This window comes from Siphateles boraxobius, unplaced genomic scaffold (genome assembly GCF_051911475.1).
Source record: "Siphateles boraxobius isolate OS27281-9 unplaced genomic scaffold, OSU_SipBor_1 5, whole genome shotgun sequence".
Taxonomy (NCBI): domain Eukaryota; kingdom Metazoa; phylum Chordata; class Actinopteri; order Cypriniformes; family Leuciscidae; genus Siphateles; species Siphateles boraxobius.
In genome coordinates, this window is record NW_027509141.1 from 33,958,521 (window position 1) to 33,976,783 (window position 18,263).

At 36.8% G+C, this 18,263-nt stretch overlaps 1 protein-coding gene across 2 annotated transcripts in view; it reads left to right on the forward strand.

Annotated features, from left to right (window-relative positions):
- The window catches only part of mmel1 (membrane metallo-endopeptidase-like 1), a 29,844-nt gene that overhangs the window by 5,842 nt on the left and 5,739 nt on the right, over positions 1 to 18,263 (forward strand). For both annotated transcript variants that reach the window (XM_077204123.1, XM_077204124.1), the window contains 16 exons: positions 1,546 to 1,664; positions 2,782 to 2,847; positions 2,942 to 3,076; positions 3,212 to 3,301; positions 4,407 to 4,543; positions 5,316 to 5,409; positions 6,513 to 6,641; positions 7,358 to 7,456; positions 8,206 to 8,289; positions 8,398 to 8,498; positions 8,596 to 8,654; positions 12,520 to 12,639; positions 12,851 to 12,984; positions 14,714 to 14,779; positions 15,003 to 15,098; positions 15,577 to 15,653. In XM_077204123.1, the coding sequence (XP_077060238.1) occupies positions 1,546 to 1,664; positions 2,782 to 2,847; positions 2,942 to 3,076; positions 3,212 to 3,301; positions 4,407 to 4,543; positions 5,316 to 5,409; positions 6,513 to 6,641; positions 7,358 to 7,456; positions 8,206 to 8,289; positions 8,398 to 8,498; positions 8,596 to 8,654; positions 12,520 to 12,639; positions 12,851 to 12,984; positions 14,714 to 14,779; positions 15,003 to 15,098; positions 15,577 to 15,653 (1,606 nt within the window). The remainder of the gene's footprint in view (positions 1 to 1,545; positions 1,665 to 2,781; positions 2,848 to 2,941; positions 3,077 to 3,211; positions 3,302 to 4,406; positions 4,544 to 5,315; positions 5,410 to 6,512; positions 6,642 to 7,357; positions 7,457 to 8,205; positions 8,290 to 8,397; positions 8,499 to 8,595; positions 8,655 to 12,519; positions 12,640 to 12,850; positions 12,985 to 14,713; positions 14,780 to 15,002; positions 15,099 to 15,576; positions 15,654 to 18,263) is intronic.

Consider the following 18,263-nt stretch of genomic DNA (forward strand, 5'->3'; position numbering starts at 1 on the left):
GCCGTGCTGTCGCTGGGTGTAGATAAGGCGCTGAACTGATGGGAAAGTCCAGTGGTTTCACAGAGCAGTGGCCGTCCTGCTCATCTGTCACGTGTAGAGGGAGATAGAGCCCCGTCGAGGAGGGTGAGAGGACTGTGATTATTGGCACTGTGCCTCATTATAGACCTCGAGAGAGGGCAGAATAATTAAATGTAATAGTAGAAGATGGCTGGAATAGAATCCACATATGCAGACATCAACCCAAACACACACTCTGGCCTTTGCTGACAGATTTATTATGTGTCATTAAAGCAATGGACAGGTAATTAATGCTGGTTTTAATGCCACTGGAGACGTTTAACCAAAACTGGCCTTTGGAAAACCAGCCTGTAATTATGTTTTACTGCATCTACTAGTATCCATCTGATTGTGCAAACAAAGGGCAATTTGGTACACTGGGTTTTATAGGTAATTTTTGAAATAGGTTCTTAACCCAGAATTTTGAATAAACGAGAAATTGACCATTGATGATGTGCAATGCAGTCATTTGCCATCATTTGTGGTTATTAAAGTCATTGAAACAGTGTTTGCAACTTATTTTTACTTCCAGAATGTGATGCATTTCTATGTGAAACAAGAAAAATGTAGGACCTGATTGTGTCCATTGGGAATTAACTGGATTGTGAAATGGAGAATGGAGCAACAAATAAGAAAGCTGGCTGAAAAGTAAAGTCAGTTCAGAGTAAAATATATTTGTTTTCATTGGAAAACCTGCACTGATGAATCACATGCAAGAAAAGTGTATTTTTATTATTTAATGTTGCAAGATCCCTTAAAATGCTTTAACAAATGCATTTTTCTTTCCTGTTTTGATTTATTTCCTAATGAAAAAGAAAGTTGAGGCAGGACAAATTGAGAGGATTGTTCTTTTTAGTGAAATATGAGACAAAAAAATGCATTTGATCTTAGCATTTACTTTCCTTGTCAAAGTATTAAACTGACAATTGATTTCATTGCATTATCAAAAGACTAATGGTGCTATAAAATGAATATAAAACAACGCAGCACGGAAAAGAACGGGGTTTCCTAAACTATTAAAAAGCAGTGCAGTTGTACGCAAAATGCATTCTGTGTGAACCAGCCCTATATACTTTATTGAAGTAACGATGCATTGACATGGAACTTGCAGTTCAGTAAGTGAATCCTTTCTTGATTCAGTTGCCATACTGACAGATTCATTCAGTGAAGGATTCCTCAGGCTGATTCAAACTGGCAACAACTCTTTTTTTAAATTATTCATAAGAATCGACTCATTTGTTCACGAATCGAACTAAACGGATCGCGCTGTATGTTTGCCAGTATTTTTCCGTATTTCTGAAATGTCACGATTCCGAACACAGCACCATTCTCATAGTTTGAAAACTGCTGATAATAGACTAAGAACATAATAAACGCATATCTGCGCAAAAAATTATTTTGGGAGCATGCTTATGTAGTTGTAAAGCATATAGATTGCCTCAAAGCAAACAGACATGGACTAAAAGCCACAAAACTTTGATGTTACAGAGCAAGCGTGGAGCCTGGAGGACACACTGGCTGTTCTGAACGCTCGTTACAATAAGAAGGCCATGCTTGAGATGTTTGTGTGGCCAGATGATCGCGACTCCAGTCGCTATATTATCCATGTAAGTTGTTGATCATCCTGTATAATTTACATTTATGTATGACTAGCAAAAAACTCATAGCTACCATGTTTTTGGACATGTATGATGGTACTTCCATGTTTTCTATGCCACACATCTAAAGCGTGCGTCCAGAAAGCCGCGTCTCAGTCAAAGTGCGAATGCTAAACTGAGCTCTCTTTCACGTCTTCTTGCACTTGAGTGGAAAAATTCTGACAAAATCCTGTAAAAAAAATAGCGAGTATTCTAGTAAACATAGTCGGTTATGTCTTAATTGAACGTAAACAATTCAGAAAGTAAACGAGGGTGATCAGTATCAGTATATTAGATCCGTGCATTCACTCTTAAAGTGACAGCAGCCTAATTCTGCTCCTGTCTGTGTTTCTAATGTTAATCAAACAACAAAGGATGAAGAAAAAGTCACTCACTGCTCTAGACTGAATAACTTTTTTAACTTTAATAAGGATGTTTAATTTATAATAATGAAGTCTATGCAGTGTTATTTTACATTTGCTTACTTAAAGTAAATTAAGTAAAAAAAATTTTTAAAGTAAAAACTTACTTTAAAAAGTTAGTTTTAGGCCCTGTGTATATGGTAATTCCATTTTTATTGTACTGTATATCCAATAGAAATACCATGTTTATCATGGTATTACCATAGTCTTTTGGACGTGCACGATGGTGCTACTATGGTTTTCTGGAAGTGTACCTATATGCAATACCATGATTTTGGGCATACATTTAAAGAGTAGTATATAAATATGGTAACCATTCAGCATCATGGTGTATATCAAAGTATCATGGTATTGCTTTATGATGCCCTGGTAATCACATCAGTACTTGTCGGTTTGATAGATTGGTTGCTTTAGTGGCACATCACCTCTGAAAACACACAGTGGCTAATTGCAATTTATTTCACATAATACTCCGTGATTAAAATGCCATTTGGAGCATGAGTTAATGAAACCGGGTGTGATTTTTATGTTGGTTTAATTATGAACAGAGCACTATTGGATGATCTCAAGCACGCCGCAGCCAAAAGCCATGCAGATAACGAATAGAAGATTGTTTGTCATAACAAATGATTTGATCAGTTAACTACGTCTTTCTGATTGCATAGGTTGACCAGCCAGCACTAGGAATGCCTTCAAGAGATTATTACCTCAGCGATGGGAATTATAAGAAGGTAAGTTGTGTCATTTTGTGAGAGCCATTCTCCCCCTCAATGCTTTGGTTATAATTACATGAATCAGCAGATCCTCCGTCGTGTTTGTGGGCAGGTGCGCAAGTCCTACCTGGAGTTCATGGTTTCCATGGCGAGGATCGCACGAGAAGACAGGAACTTGACCCAAGATGAAGAGCGCGTGTGGGAGGACATGACTCAAGTGTTGGAGCTGGAGACAGACATTGCTAACGTGAGTTTAACTGAAAATGGTAAAACACAACAGCCAAAAAGTAACACGCTGGAAGTAGGCCAGAGTGTGTGAAATGCGTTCTGGTGCTGTAAATGTCATACGTTTGCATCTGATTTCTGCCTTGTGCTTTAACAGGCTACCTCACCTGCCGAAGAGCGCAATGACATCACCGTGCTTTACAACAAAATGACACTGAGAGAAGTGCAGCAAGCTTTCAACCTCAATGTAAGTGCAGAAAACATGGGTTTTTAATGGAAGGGGATTTTTTTACTTTTACACTTGGTCCTCCTCAATCTTTAGTGTAGTCAATGAAAACTGCACCAGTAAAAGCTGTTATATATACTGTTCAAAAGTTTGAGATTTCTGTAAGATTTTTCTCTTCTGCTCACAGAGGCTGCATTTATTTGATCAAAAATACAGTAATAACAGTAATATTGTGAAATAATATTATTATTTTTTTAAATATTTCTATGAGAATATAAATAAAATACCACTTATTCCTGTGATCAAAGCTGAATTTTCAACATCATTACTCCAGTCTTCAGTGTCACATGATTCTTCAGAAATCATTCTAATATGTTGATTTGATGTTCAAACTTTTGAAATTTCTGATTAATTTAATGCTGAATAAAAAAAAAACTTTTAAACAGTCTAAACCTTAAGAGAAATTATGGTTGTTAATACAACAAAATAATTGTGATGAAAGGGATAGTTCACCCAAAAATAAAAATTCTGTCATTAATTACTCGTCCTCATGTCATTCCAAACCCACAAGACGGTTCATCTGCAGAAAACAAATGAAGATATTTTTGAAGAAATCTGAGAGCTCTCTGTCCTTCCATTGACAGCTACGCAACTACCACTTTGGCGCTTCAAAACGTTCTCAAAGATATCGTAAAACTAATCCATATGATTTGAGCGGTTTAGTCCAAATTTTCTGAAGGGACTAGATCAGGTTATATGATGAACATAATTATTTTAGGCTTTTATTCAGATTTAAACATTGATCATTGATTTCTGTGGCTCTGCTTCGTGGTGCTCTCATGAACGGGTTTGGAACGACTAACTAATGAAAGAATTTACATTTTTGGTTGAATTATCACTTTAATGTCTCTCCCACCAGTCTTTAGAAGCCAGAATATAAATGTAATAATGCCAAATTTGGTCAATTTTATATATTATAGTTACCGTTTTTTATTATTATTGTTAATTGTTTTTGCACTTTCCCAGAAACCCCTGTTGATCCAGGAACACATCCCACTTCTCCAAATGATCGTTGTTTTCTCATTAGAGCACATATGCTTATTGTTTTGTCTTTATGAAATGTCAGGGCTTTAATTGGACGCGCTACATCCAGGGAATCATGTCCAGCGTGTCAGTTACGGTGCGACCAGAAGAGCCCATGGTTGTGTACTGTTCACCTTACCTGGAGAAGCTCCGCAACGTTCTGGCCAAGCACAGTCACAGGTGATGTTCTTAGGTGACGCTGTTTGACACATGAAAAATGTGAGTTCATTCTTCATTGTCAAGTTAATTATGGTCATCCAGAAGAAATACATATTGGTTTCAGAGATGAGACAACTTAAAAGGTGAATGTCCCACTGAAGTATCAACTTTGTCACCTGTGCTTATCCTAAACTTGAGAACTAAAAGGAGAAATAAAACGAGACGATAACTGACACACAATGAGAGTAAATGAATGCGGATAGCATAGAATTTGAGTTCATATTAAGATCTCTGACTTTGACACACTTCTGAACACAGATTAAGACATCGTTAAGATCTCTTCTAATTCTCCTCTTTTCTAATTTGCGCTCCATTTAATCGTATTGATATCTAGGAGAAACAACTTAATTGTTAAGGAGATCTTCTCTACACTATTAATATGCATTTACATTTATGATGCTTTTATCCAAAGCGCTATACATTGCATTCAAGTTATTATAGTATTTCTTCAAATTTTAAATTAGTTTTCATTTTTAAATTTAGTTCTAGTAATTTTGTTGTATTTATTCTTTCAGGTTTTATTTCAGGTTTAGCTTTAGTAATTTTAATTCTTAAACTTATTTTTTTTTTAATGAAAATGTTTTTAGTATTTGGTTAGAAATAACAACACTGCTTCAATAATCCACAAAAATCACATTAGTTGAATTTAAGAAATGTAAATGTTAAAATGCACGTTGCATAGTTTTGTGCTGTATATGGCATTAAATGATCTGCACATTTGTGATCTCGGCAGGACTCTGCAGAACTATCTGGCATGGATGCTCATCATGGAGAGGGTCAACAGTATGAGCCGTCGCTTCAAAGACGTGAGAGCGCACTACAGAAAGGTCAGTCGCACTCGAAACAAACACAAACAGAGGAGAGCTCTCATGGCATTTCACTTCGCCTGCTTTAAAACTCACTTTTGGTGATCCACTACTGTTTCAATCCAATAGGTTCTATTTATTTTTATTAAACAGTTCTAATCAATCGCAACATTCCAAGTTGTGTGATTCCCTGATATTACACAGCTCTCTGGAATACTTGATTCTGATTGGTCAATCGCAACATTCCAAGTTGTGTGATTCCCTGATATTACACAGCTCTCAGGAATACTTGATTCTGATTGGTCAATCGCAACATTCCAAGTTGTGTGATTCCCTGATATTACACGGCTCTCTGGAATACTTGATTCTGATTGGTCAATCGTGCCATCCAGCGGTATGTTATTCCCCAATAACAACCGGTAAAACCTGTTAACACAGGCTTATCCGGGCAACTGACGTCAGCGCTATACGCTTGCTAAGAAAATTTCTTCTTTGTGGAAGTTTTGCTTTGTTGAGTTAATAAAATATTAAAACTCATTCAAATCAATATTTTGTGTACATTTATTTAATTATGTCATCCAGTATCGTGGACTCGCTCTTTTTTTGTTTCATACGAATGCAGCTGCTGCCATTTTACGACAATTGTTTTGTACACTGTTGAGTTAGATACAAGATAAGATAACAAACAGGTACGATTTTAAAACAGTTTAATCTGAAATCCATATCAATATATCCATAATTATTTACGTGGCGAAATGTGTAATAAGTGTTATGACTGTACCGTATCCGTTAAATGTCTGTCTTGTTTGAACTTGCCGCGCTGCAACTGCTCTCTCCGCTGAAGCTTTATGTTTAAGATCTAATAATTCGACAATATTTCATGTCTTTATTTACTTATCTGCCAAGTAGCCGTGTAATAAGCAGGATAATGTACATCCATACATCCATTGTTATCTCAGAATAAACCCCTTCAGGCTAAATCAAGACTGTCCCGATCACCCTGTCAGGGTTTATTCTGCGATAACAACCGGCTGGATGTACATTATCCCTTACTTAACATAATGTTCTCAACCTTATTTTGGTCCCATTTTTCTTCATTGCATTGTGTGTGTGTGTTCACTCAGGCTTTGCATGGCACTACAGTAGAGGAGGCGAGGTGGAGAGACTGTGTCCGTTACGTCCAGGGCAACATGGAGAACGCCGTCGGAGCTCTGTACGTCCGGGAAACCTTCTCTGGAAACAGCAAACGCATGGTGAGACTAAAACACCAACTCTGCCCTAAAAACACACAGCTAGACATAACAGGAACATCCTCTTTCAATGCTTTACACAATCAGAACAATCACACAAATGGATTGTTTAGACTGTTCCAATGATGGGTTCAGTGATTTGACTGTCAGTCATCTCAGTTTTTTTACGTTTATTTTTAATCTGGGATGATTTTATGTAACTCTGTATTGAATATCAAGATGTATGTGGCTTCATATAGTATTTCTAGGACAGTCAAATAGTTTTATTCATTTTAAAGTCAGCATGAAGTCAAAATTAATCTTAATGACTTCATCATCTTTCATCAAAATTTTGGAAAACGACTTTTCCTTTTTGGCGGACATGACATAGGTCTTCAAAAAAAATGAAAAAAAATTAAATAAATATATATATATATATATATATATATATATATATATATATATAATACCCTTAAACAATTAGTGTTATTAATCCGTTAAAATTTTAAGCTGATTGTTAATTTATTTTAATTTATTTATTATATAATATTTATTTAAACATTTTAATAATAATATTTTTAATATAATTTTTATTTAATGTATTTATCAAATAATTTATTTTGAAATTATACATTTAATTACATTAATTGAATGATTTGCCAACTATAATAGCTATTTCTGCTATTTGAAAAAGGGCCATTTCATGTTTACTTGAAGCGTGTCTCTCCGCTGTTGTTCAGGTGGGTGAACTGATCAAAAAGATTCAGGAAGCTTATGTGGAAACATTGGAAGAATTGAGCTGGATGGATGAAAAATCCAAGGAGAAGGCCAGAGAGAAGGTAAGATGGTTTTAATGGCCACAACTAAATAAAATGTTTTTATTTCTGGTGTTCATTCCTTAATCCCAGGGATTCCCAAACTTTTTTGTCAGCTGAACCCCTTGAAACTAAAATATTTACACATTTGCATGTTTATGGTTCTCTAATGTCGGTTAATGGTCACATGACATGCAGGTAAACAAATGAAATAAAATAAAAAAAATTTTTAGTGTTTTAATTTGATAGTTTTTATTTATTTTTGTATTATTTATTTAAATGTTAAATGTAATTTTTATAATTAAATTAACTATTAGCTTTTAATCAACTTAAAAAACGTTGCCGTTCCCCCACAAATCCCAGTTTGGAAAACCCCACTTTATCCTATACACAATTAGCTTTGTTAATAAAGTAAGCAAATTAATTATATAATATTCCAACTAATTTTTAAGCACAATTTCAATAACGGTTGTATATCAACATTTTTTTTATTTTTTACTTCCATTTTTGCTATGCATTTTATGTATATAGCTTTTATCTTGTTATTATCTTTGTTAAGTGGGTTTGATCTTTAATCTTACATAATATTAATTATGGTATTTTTATTTGCTTTTGGTGTTTTTTACTATAATGCTTTTTTATTGTAAAAATGTTGAGCTGCATTTATTGTATGAAATGTGCTGCAAATAAGGTTTATTATTAATATTATTATATTTGCTCTTACTATCCTACAGTCTGAGCTATTCTCGCTTTTCCAACCTCCTGTTTTGCAGGCCATGGCAATATCGGAACAGATCGGTTATCCCGACCACATCCTTGAGGAGGAAAATAAGAAACTAGACGAGGAATACACACATGTATGGAAACTCAGAGAACCTTGAGCTCAAAATTTGTATCTTGTATCTCATTACATAAATACAAGAATGATACATCTATGATATGTGTTTTTATGTTTCTGTCCACAGCTTAATTTCAGTGAGAACTACTTTGAAAACATTCTGGAAAACCTGGCAGCATCAGCCCAGAAAGGTCACAAAAAGCTGAGGGAGCCCGTGGATCCTGACTTGTACGAAATACATAAATATATGCTTGAAAAGACATTTTCCTTTCTTGCCCTTTCACTGAGTCATTGCTTTTTCTCTTTGTCTCTATGAATGTTTTAGGTGGATTATTGGTGCAGCTGTGGTCAATGCATTCTACTCACACAACAGAAACCAGATTGGTAAGTTCATATAGTTAGAAATATAATATATTTCTAATATATTTTAATATAATATAGCATTATTTAATGCATTAGCTAACATGAATTAACAATGCCTATGTTTGGATATTATCCAAACATAGGCATTGTTAATTCATGTTTGCTAATGCATTAAATAATGCTAACAAATGAGACCTCATTGTAATATGTTACCAACAAACAAAATAAAACAACAAAATGGCTGAATGGACTTTACAACCCTTCCAGTCTATTTAAAGCAAAAAGTCCACCAGCTAGATCAGCACAAACCAGTCTAGTCCAGATTCACGGTGTCTAAACAGGGTTGTGTTTCCCCAAAGCATCATTAGTCAACTATGGTCGCAAGTTATCGTCGTTATCAGCGTAGTTCAACGAGTCAGTGTTTCCCAGACCATAGTTCCAATGAAGATTTGCAAACAGCATTGCAAAGTTGTGTGTTTGGAGCGACAGCTCTCGACCTGTGGCTAGAAGCAGAGTTTCATGTTTTCATGACATGTGGACTCAATAAATCCTTATCTTAAGCAAAATAAGTAAGCTGACATTCAGGGCAATCTATATCTTTTATTTCTAATACATACAAATGTCATGTACGTCTTTTAGTTTGTCAAGAGATTTAAAGTATGTTTTTGAAGAGTGTGCATGTGCGTACGTGCTCCATGAGAACAAGCCTATGATTGAATAGCAAAACATCTAGCATTAATTCTATCACGTAAGTAAGTTAAATGTATTTATATAGCACATTTTACAGATAAGAATCACAAAGTGCTTCACAACCAAAAGGGAATACACAACATTAATAAATACATTACAATACATGATCCAATTTAAATAACTTAAGCAACAACAGAAATACACATCAGACCGGCCTAACCACTCTACAGTCTAGCTAAAAGCCTCTTTAAATAGAAGAGTTTCCAACTGTGTTTTAAAATTTTCCACTGAATCCAAGCAGCGTATGGAAGGAGTATGGAAGGAGGCAATGCGTCCTTCATTGAGGCAAAAGGATTCATTAAAATAAGTTATTACTCAAGCACCTGCGTGACATCGTTAGCCAACGTGGCAAATTTGCGACAATACGGTTTGGGGAAACAGTCATGACTAGCTAGTTGATTTCTTCAGTGATGCATTGTATATGGTAGTGAAGCAGCGAGTTACATCATTGTTCGGGAAACGACCCCTGATCTTTCCACAACCGCAAGCTAAAAAAAGCAGCATTGTCCAAACACGGGTCTTTTGTGAAGTATTTGTTCTGGTCAGATTTCTCCTAAGCTTTTGAGGGCTCTCAATACAAACGCTTTCTCAGCCCGTTGTCATAATGGCTCTAATGCCTGTAGTGCTTTTTTCTTGTAGATTAAACAAAGCTAGTTTCAGGCTCCAGTGCCCACAAAGCTTGTGCTTCCAGAGATGGGCTGCGGACGCCAAGCGCTGGCTAATACACAGATTACAAAAAGCCAAGTGATTATGCAGATTTTCAGCGGGAGAAATTTCCACATAATTACTCCTAGATTGCACATTTTAATGTTCCTGGACAATCTGGGAAACACTTCAAGCTGAATTGCCATTTTAGAGACGAGCGGCAGCTGTAACTGCGGCACGACGGCATTTCAGATCTTTCTGTCCTTCCAATATCACTTCTGCTATCCAGTGTTTACCATTACCATCACACTCTTTCAACTGAGTCTCTTAAAAAGCACTTTCCACACTCTCATTTATCTAATTTGTCCACTAACACGATGTCCATCAACTTTTGACATTTCTTCTAAACTAACAAATGTCATCCACCACATCTCAAATCTTCATGCATGCTGTGATGGAAATGACATTTTAAACATTTGTGGAATAATGGACTCCTTCAAACATTACATGACTCATATTTCAATGACGGTTTTATCATGGGTAAATATGAACGCTTACATTTTGAAAAAAACATTATTTGGGAAAATTGTTGATTGATGTCACAAATAAGCACTGTGGTGTAAGACTGGAAGCTTAAGCTGCTATTTTGAACCAGTAACCGGAACAAAAGTTGAAGGATAATATTTATTCAAAATATCCAATATAATTAATCTGACTCCATTTAAGTTGTTGTTATTCTTTAACCTCTTATTCTTTAAAGGTAAAGGTTTTTCTTAGAACTGTTTGGAAAACGTAGGATTTAACCTGAACATTTAGATAACGAAAGTTATAATCACTTTAGCTTTCAATATCATCAGTGATAAAAGGAAAGAGTTCATCAAAAAGCCAAAGTTATTTAATAAGTTACATGTTTAAATATACAGACAGAAGAATGGAACGACATACTGTATAGAAAACTTAGTTGTAACAAATAATGCACTGTTGTGCAGAAGAGGCCGTAAAAGCCTTTCTCCTAGTATGAGGTTACGCATTGGATTGGGGGAGTGGCAGGGTTAAAGCCTTTCTCCAAGATCAACAGTTACCTTTCCTTCTTATACCCTGAGCAAAGCATTGTTAAACATGAGTGGAATACCAACACCGAAACTGACCGACAGGAAACCAAAAGATGAGGCAAATGGGTAGTGATCAAGAGGGGGAGAAATACATTAACATATTCTCCTCAATGGATGTTTAACCAATAGTACCTAGATTGTATATTAGGATACTTTAATATCTCTAGTAAGTTCACCACCATTCATTTCAGTTTATAAGCTGTCAGATGAGACCAAACATGACATAGTTACATATTAAAGGATTAGTTCACTTTTTAAAAACCTTTTGCTGATAATTTACTCACCCCCATGTCATCCAAGATGTCCATGTCTTTCTTTCTTCAGTCGAAAAGAAATTAAGGTTTTTGATGAAAGCATTCTAGGATTTTTCTCCATATAATGGACTTCACTGGGTACCAAACGGTCCAAGGTCCAAATGACAGTTTCAGTGCAGCTTCAAATGGCTATAAAAAACGACACCAGACGATGCATAAGGGTCTTAAATACACTACAAATACATACACTAGTAAATAAAGAGTATGTAGTTGAAAGCATATATCCTGTGAAGCAAATGGTACAGACGTGTCATTGAGTTGCAAATAACTCCGTCCTGTGCCTGGAGTGTCCCAACAGTTCTCAATCAGCATATTGATGACATCCTTCGCACTAGATAGGCATTAGCATACTGTGGTGATGAAGGCCATTGTGTCACGTTTAATTCACATGTATGCCTTTAAAAGGATTTCTGAAGTACTAAGACAGTAAAGAGTTCTGCCCATATTTGCTCAGCCCTACAGTGGCATCATATAAATAATTTATACACAATAAATATTTAAGTGTATATGCAAAAATATAAATAAGTTAATATAAAATAATATAATAATAATATAATATATTATATTAAATGATCATACTTCAGAAGATGTTTTTACTTTAAAACACTATATTTCATGCGTTTCTCTGAAAATAAGTCTTCTTTTAAGACATTTAAATATTTTTACTGACTTTTCGAATTTACTCAAACTGTTCTCAAATATCATATTTTAAATATAATAAATAAAATAAATATATCATGCTAAATTCTCATTCTTTAGAACATGAAATGTATATATATTTTTTAAAGATCAAATATAATATTTTGAAAGTCTATTTTGAAATATTTTGTTCATTTGACCTTAAAAAGGGGGTTTTAGAAAAAAGCTGAAACCTCTTAGTTTTAATAAAAAAACAAATTAACCTCTGGGACATAAAAGTTTCCAAAGTTAACACTCTACTATTAAAATGAGTTTTGTTTTGTCATGTGACTCAATTAGTATCTCAAAAACGCATTTCCTGGTCAATTATCCATGCATTTTGTTGAATTCTATCTCTTTCTATGCATTCATCTTTCTTTCCTTCAGTGTTTCCTGCTGGCATCCTCCAGCCTCCGTTCTTCAGTGAAAAACAGCTGCAAGCTCTAAACTTCGGTGGAATCGGGATGGTTATAGGACATGAAATCACTCATGGATTTGACGATCACGGTAATATGGGTCTCATCTGATGGATTGTACTAATTATCAGTTAGCTGTGGATGAATAAACTGAGGATTTGTTGATTATCAAACTCTGTGCTGAATGACGGGTTTTAAATATCACGGATAAATTCTCCATCGGACCAAACCAGCATGCCACAATGCTTGTCTTTTTTTAAAATATGTCTTTGTTCCACAAAATGAAATATTTATTTTCATAGGCCGGAATTTCGACAAGGATGGGAACATGAACAACTGGTGGAGCAACTACTCTGCCGAGCAGTTTGAGGATCAATCTAAATGCATGGTGGAACAGTACGCCAAATTCAGCTGGAAACTTGCAGGAGGCCAAAATGTAAGTCGAACTTCGGTTCAGTACAATGGAAATAATATGAACTTCAGAAAACAAACAATTCAAACTCATATTAAGTCTTTACTCACAGTACTTGAGTAGAATGTGCTTGCTTTGCTTTTCCACTGGCCTAAAAAGCAATGAAATTAAATGCAGTGTTATGTCTACGGATGGTTAGTGGTATAAGGAAGACGTACGTAATAAAATTTAAACAGTTTCCTACAGTGCTAAACAAACAAAATAACAAAACAAAAACACTTAATTACTAATACCCACTCTCTAAACTCAAATTAAAACTTTTGCTGACATAAAAATATCAAAACACTTAAAAATAGAAAAAAATCTGCCGGTTGGGCAAGCGAGAATAACTTAAAACTCAAATAAATATCTAGCCACTAAAATTGAATGGATTTCTAGACAGAAATAGATTAATAAGTTAAACTTTTTACAAACATTTAAAATGTTTAGTGAAGATTTAGTGTACTCAAGTTACAGTCCCATTGGCATTTTTTACAATATTTATTTGTGTTTTGTATTTAATTTTTTTTTTTACAGTAAATATGATACTGTATTCAGTGCATTCTCTGAAAACTTATTATGGACATTTTACTTGTTTTAAGACTTCTTTTAAACATGGTTACTGACTTTCAGAAGAGACCAGCAAATAGAGCTGCACAATTCTAGATAAATTGAGAATTTTTTGGGAATCATGATTCTCCCACGATTCTGAACAGACAACTAAACAAAATAGCATAATTTAATAGGGATTCTGACAAAATGTTAATTGCTGCCGTCTATTTAAAAATATGTTCTTTTTTATTTCACTTTAATTTATGTAATTTAATTTAATTATTATAAATAAAACAATTTTGTTAAAAAATTCAACAACTCACTCATAAAGACTAAACTTGTTTCATTACTGGATGGATCAGCATTTTTTAAACAAATCTCTGGAATGAATGATTCAATGACAAATAAAAAATTTTTAACAGTCACTTGTTGCCAACTACTGGTATAACGATATAAATGATTCAACCGTTATTAGAAGCGTCAAGCTACTTACAAAAGGTGATTTACTGTGATTGTGATCGCTACCATAGAAATCAGTGTTTATATCTGAACTGTAAACTTCTATCTCAATACTTCTGTGATAATATGAATGATTGTAAGACAGATATAATTATATTTTTTGTCAAATGTTTAATAGACATTTAGGAATAATATCGTGTGGTTGTTTGAACCGAGAACGCAGTCTTTTAACGATTAATCGTGCAACTCAAACTGTCCTCAGATTTGTCACGACATTAAAGTCTGTAATTAAAAGATTTTAATATAAACTCAAACAATCCAAACTTGATACTTGAGTTAAACTTTGGATGTGATTTATATATGTTACACAGTGTTGTTACTGTAAGCTAAAACTTAAAATTATGCTATTAAAATCGATTTTTATTAATCGAAATGAAGCTGAAATAAAAGAAAATTTAAATACTGGATGAAATACTTAAACTTAAAAAAGATAGTAATGTTGTCAAATTACTATTTATATAAAATAAGCTGAAGTACTAAAATTAAAAGCTACATTTAAATATAAACATGAAAAAAGAACATAAAATTAAAATGAACAATGAAAATGTAAAAGCTAATTCAAAATATGAATAATTACTATAATAGAACATGTAGTAATTTAATAACACTAAAAAATGTTACATTCATGTTGTTGCACTTGCAGGTCAGTGGCATCACAACATTAGGAGAGAATATTGCTGATAACGGTGGAGTTCGCCAAGCATATAAGGTTTGTATGATTAATTCCCTTTAAACAACCAATTCGTAACCTGATAAAAACTACTCAACACCTCAGCAACCACATAGGTGTGTTGCTAATTTGTAAGTGGCTTTGGATAAAAGCGTCTGCTAAATGACTAAACGTAAACACCCTATAGCATCATGGCAAGCACTTTTCACATTTTCATGTAAAAATCTGTATATGTGAATTAGTTTTGTGTGTGTGATATTAGGCATATGTAAAGTGGGTGGAGAGGGAGGGCGAGGAGCCCCATCTTCCCGGACTGGATATGGATCATAAACAGCTCTTCTTTCTGAACTTTGCCCAGGTATGTCATCATGAATTACATACACTTTAAAACCTTGATGCCCATGCGAGGTCAGTCTCGCATAGACTGCATCAAATTAAACTGACATTACTTAAAAGACACAGGTGCTGCTTAAATGACTACCGGCTGTCTAATATAAAGGAATAGTTCACCCAAAAATTAAAACTATCCCATCATTTACTCTACTTTTTAGGTGAACTATTGCTTTAAGGCATGAAATCCGTAGCTGAATCGTGTCATCCACTGGGATGAGGACTGCTTTAAAGGACTGGGATTTTAACAGTCATTATTTCGACAGCCACATGTCAAAATATGTGTTAAAATACACAACTGATCTGTTTTGCAGAATCCTACAAATGTCATTCAAGCATAAAGTGCATATTAGGTCAAAAAATTATGTTTAAAATCCATGTGTTCATCTGTCCAGCTGACTTTAATATGACTGGGTTAATTGTATTGAATCTGATGTGTTCTTTAGGTCTGGTGTGGAGCCTGTCGCCCTGAGTACGCCATTCAGTCCATCAAAACTGACCCACACAGCCCTCTGGAATACAGGCAAGATCTCTCTGCAAGATTTGTGAATTATAAATGAAAAAACGGGTCCAAGTCACACTTACAAATGTCGTTCGATTAGGTTACAGATAGCACAAATAAGCAAAAATTAGTTAGCAAGAATTCTTTAAACTAACATAAATTTCTGCATAAGTTTCTAAAGTTTGGAGTCGGTAAGATGTCTTTGAAAGAAGTTTCTCATGCTTTATTTTAAAAAGTAATATTGAGAAATACTATTACAATTTAAAATAACTGTTTTCTATTTGAACATGTATGTAAAATGTAATTTATTCCTGTGATCAAAGCTGAATTTTCTGCATCATTACTCCAGACTTCAGTGTCACATGATCCTTCAGAAATCATTCTGATTTGCTGATTTTCTGCTCAAGAAACATTTTTTTTATTATCAATGTTGAAAACGTCTCAGGTTATGACTCTCCGCCCTCTTGGGGGCTGCCCAGTCAAGGAGGCCTGCTGAAGTCTACTACTCAATGGCGCAGCCTTCGTTGGTAGATAAGCTGTTCACGCAGCGCCTACCGCATCCAGGTGCCTAACCACATCGCCCATGGCAGTATACTCTGCAAGAAAGCTAGCACCCTTAAAACAAGGGGAGTACAACATACGCCACTCTGCATCAAGGAGGCCCCAGTTAGTCAGGGGCCTACCATCTATGCATGGGCGTCAGCTCAGGGCAATACTCTGGCTCCAGGGGAGCGTACTTCGACCAAAGAAGAAGTGAAGGCTTACTTCATACTCGACCTGTATAGTGGTGCGAGGTAGGAAAATACAGAACTGGGAGTGAAGTGCTCAGACCTACCCTGTATCACAGGGGAATACTCACACCTCACCCTGAGGTTACCAGGGTGCGGGCCTGCCAGCGGCTCTAGGGGTGACAGAAATGTATCTGTGCCCAACCTAGGGGAGTGGGGCTTGACTTGAAAGCCACCACCTACAACCCAGCGCTCGAGCAGTAGCTCAGCGAGGTAACTAAAGCCTATACTGGCGGCCTAATCCGTATGCCAGTTCTGCACGGCAGGGTCGGGCAGGCAAACCCAGTCTTCTCCGTGAAGCGAAAGACGGCCTAACCCTGCTCAATAAAGATATAAATACCGCGGAGGCCTGTTTGAGGCCTACCACGTCCTTATAAACCAACCTCTGCACCAAGCTGCATTATTCTAGTCGCCCCAGAATGCAGAGAAGGGGGCGGGTCATGGCCTAACGACTGGCTGTTATACAGGGATGCAGAAACATACATTCACAAAGTGAAGAGTCAGCGGAAGAAATGCTAAACTAAGCAGAGCGCCTCAATATCCCAGGTACAGCCTAGGCCAGCTACAGAGGCGGCCCTGGTGAGGCCAGCCTGCAAGCATAGATCTATCTGAGGGCTCGGAGGAGCCACAGCCACTAAAGAATATAGTCTGTATTATTCCATACAAAAGGGCTGCAAAAACGCTCAGCCTACTGAAAACCCAAACAGAGGTCAAGGGGCGAAACACTCAGAGAAGTCAAAACGGCCCCGTGGGACGGACATAAGATCTAACTGAAGCACTAGCGTCTGTCAACATTAAGTAAAAACTTCTAAAAGAGAGAGACCAACTACTCTACCCTAAGGTGGCCTAGCAGCCCGAAGGCTAACACAGTTACCGTTCTGGCCACCTAACAGGGAACCTCAGGGCCCTAATAATGCAATAAAGTTATCTTACCTTAGTACTTTGACATGACCCCATAACTCTATACAGGGAACGCGGTCTGTAAAGAGAAACATTTTATTTTTTAATTACAAAAAATACTCTTCAAAAGACTGGTCAGCTCACCTGCGGTGCGAAGTAAAGACCCGCCAGATAGTTATTTTTAGAACCTGGGATCCGCCACTTCACAAGCCTGAAAGGGGCGTTTCCACAAACCAAGCCTAGGTGGGCCGTCAGAACATAGTTCTCATCATAGGCCCATCCCCAGGCCTGATGTAATGAACGCCTGGGGGTCAGGAGAGAGGAGGGGGCAGATGTCATGATCCTCCGGGGAGGTTATCCATCACCGACGCTGTGTGCGTTTGCGCTGGATAACCTCCCTCAGATCTCTCCTGTTGCGGGAGTCACGCCTTCTCTGCGACCTGCTCCTTGCGAGAGGGGACGGACGAGAGGCGACACTGGCTCGTTGGCCCTGCCTACGGTCCTCAGACCGTGAAGGGCCAGGCCCTCCCGCTTGCCGGGGTACGGACGCGGATCTCAGCGGTTTTAAATGCTGCTGAGCGCGCCTTCGCCTCCCTGAACTTCCCCACCACCGCCTTTACGGAGGTGCCGAAGAGTTCGGAAGGCGAAACCGGCGAATCGAGGAGAAAGGCTTTTTCTTTCTCCCCGATGTCGGCTAGATTTAACCACAGATGCCGCTCCGTGGCCACCATCGCCGACATCGACCGTCCGATCGCGGCAGCGGTTTGCTTGGTAGCCCGGAGAGCCAGATCCGTGGTGCGGCGCAGCTCAGCGACCGCCTCAGGGGACATCCCTGCCCCCTGGTCGAGAATTCCCCAGCAGGTCGGCCTGGTACGCCTGTAACACTGCCATGGTGTGCAGTGCAGCACCGGCCTGACCTGCTGCCGTGTATGCTCTGCCATTC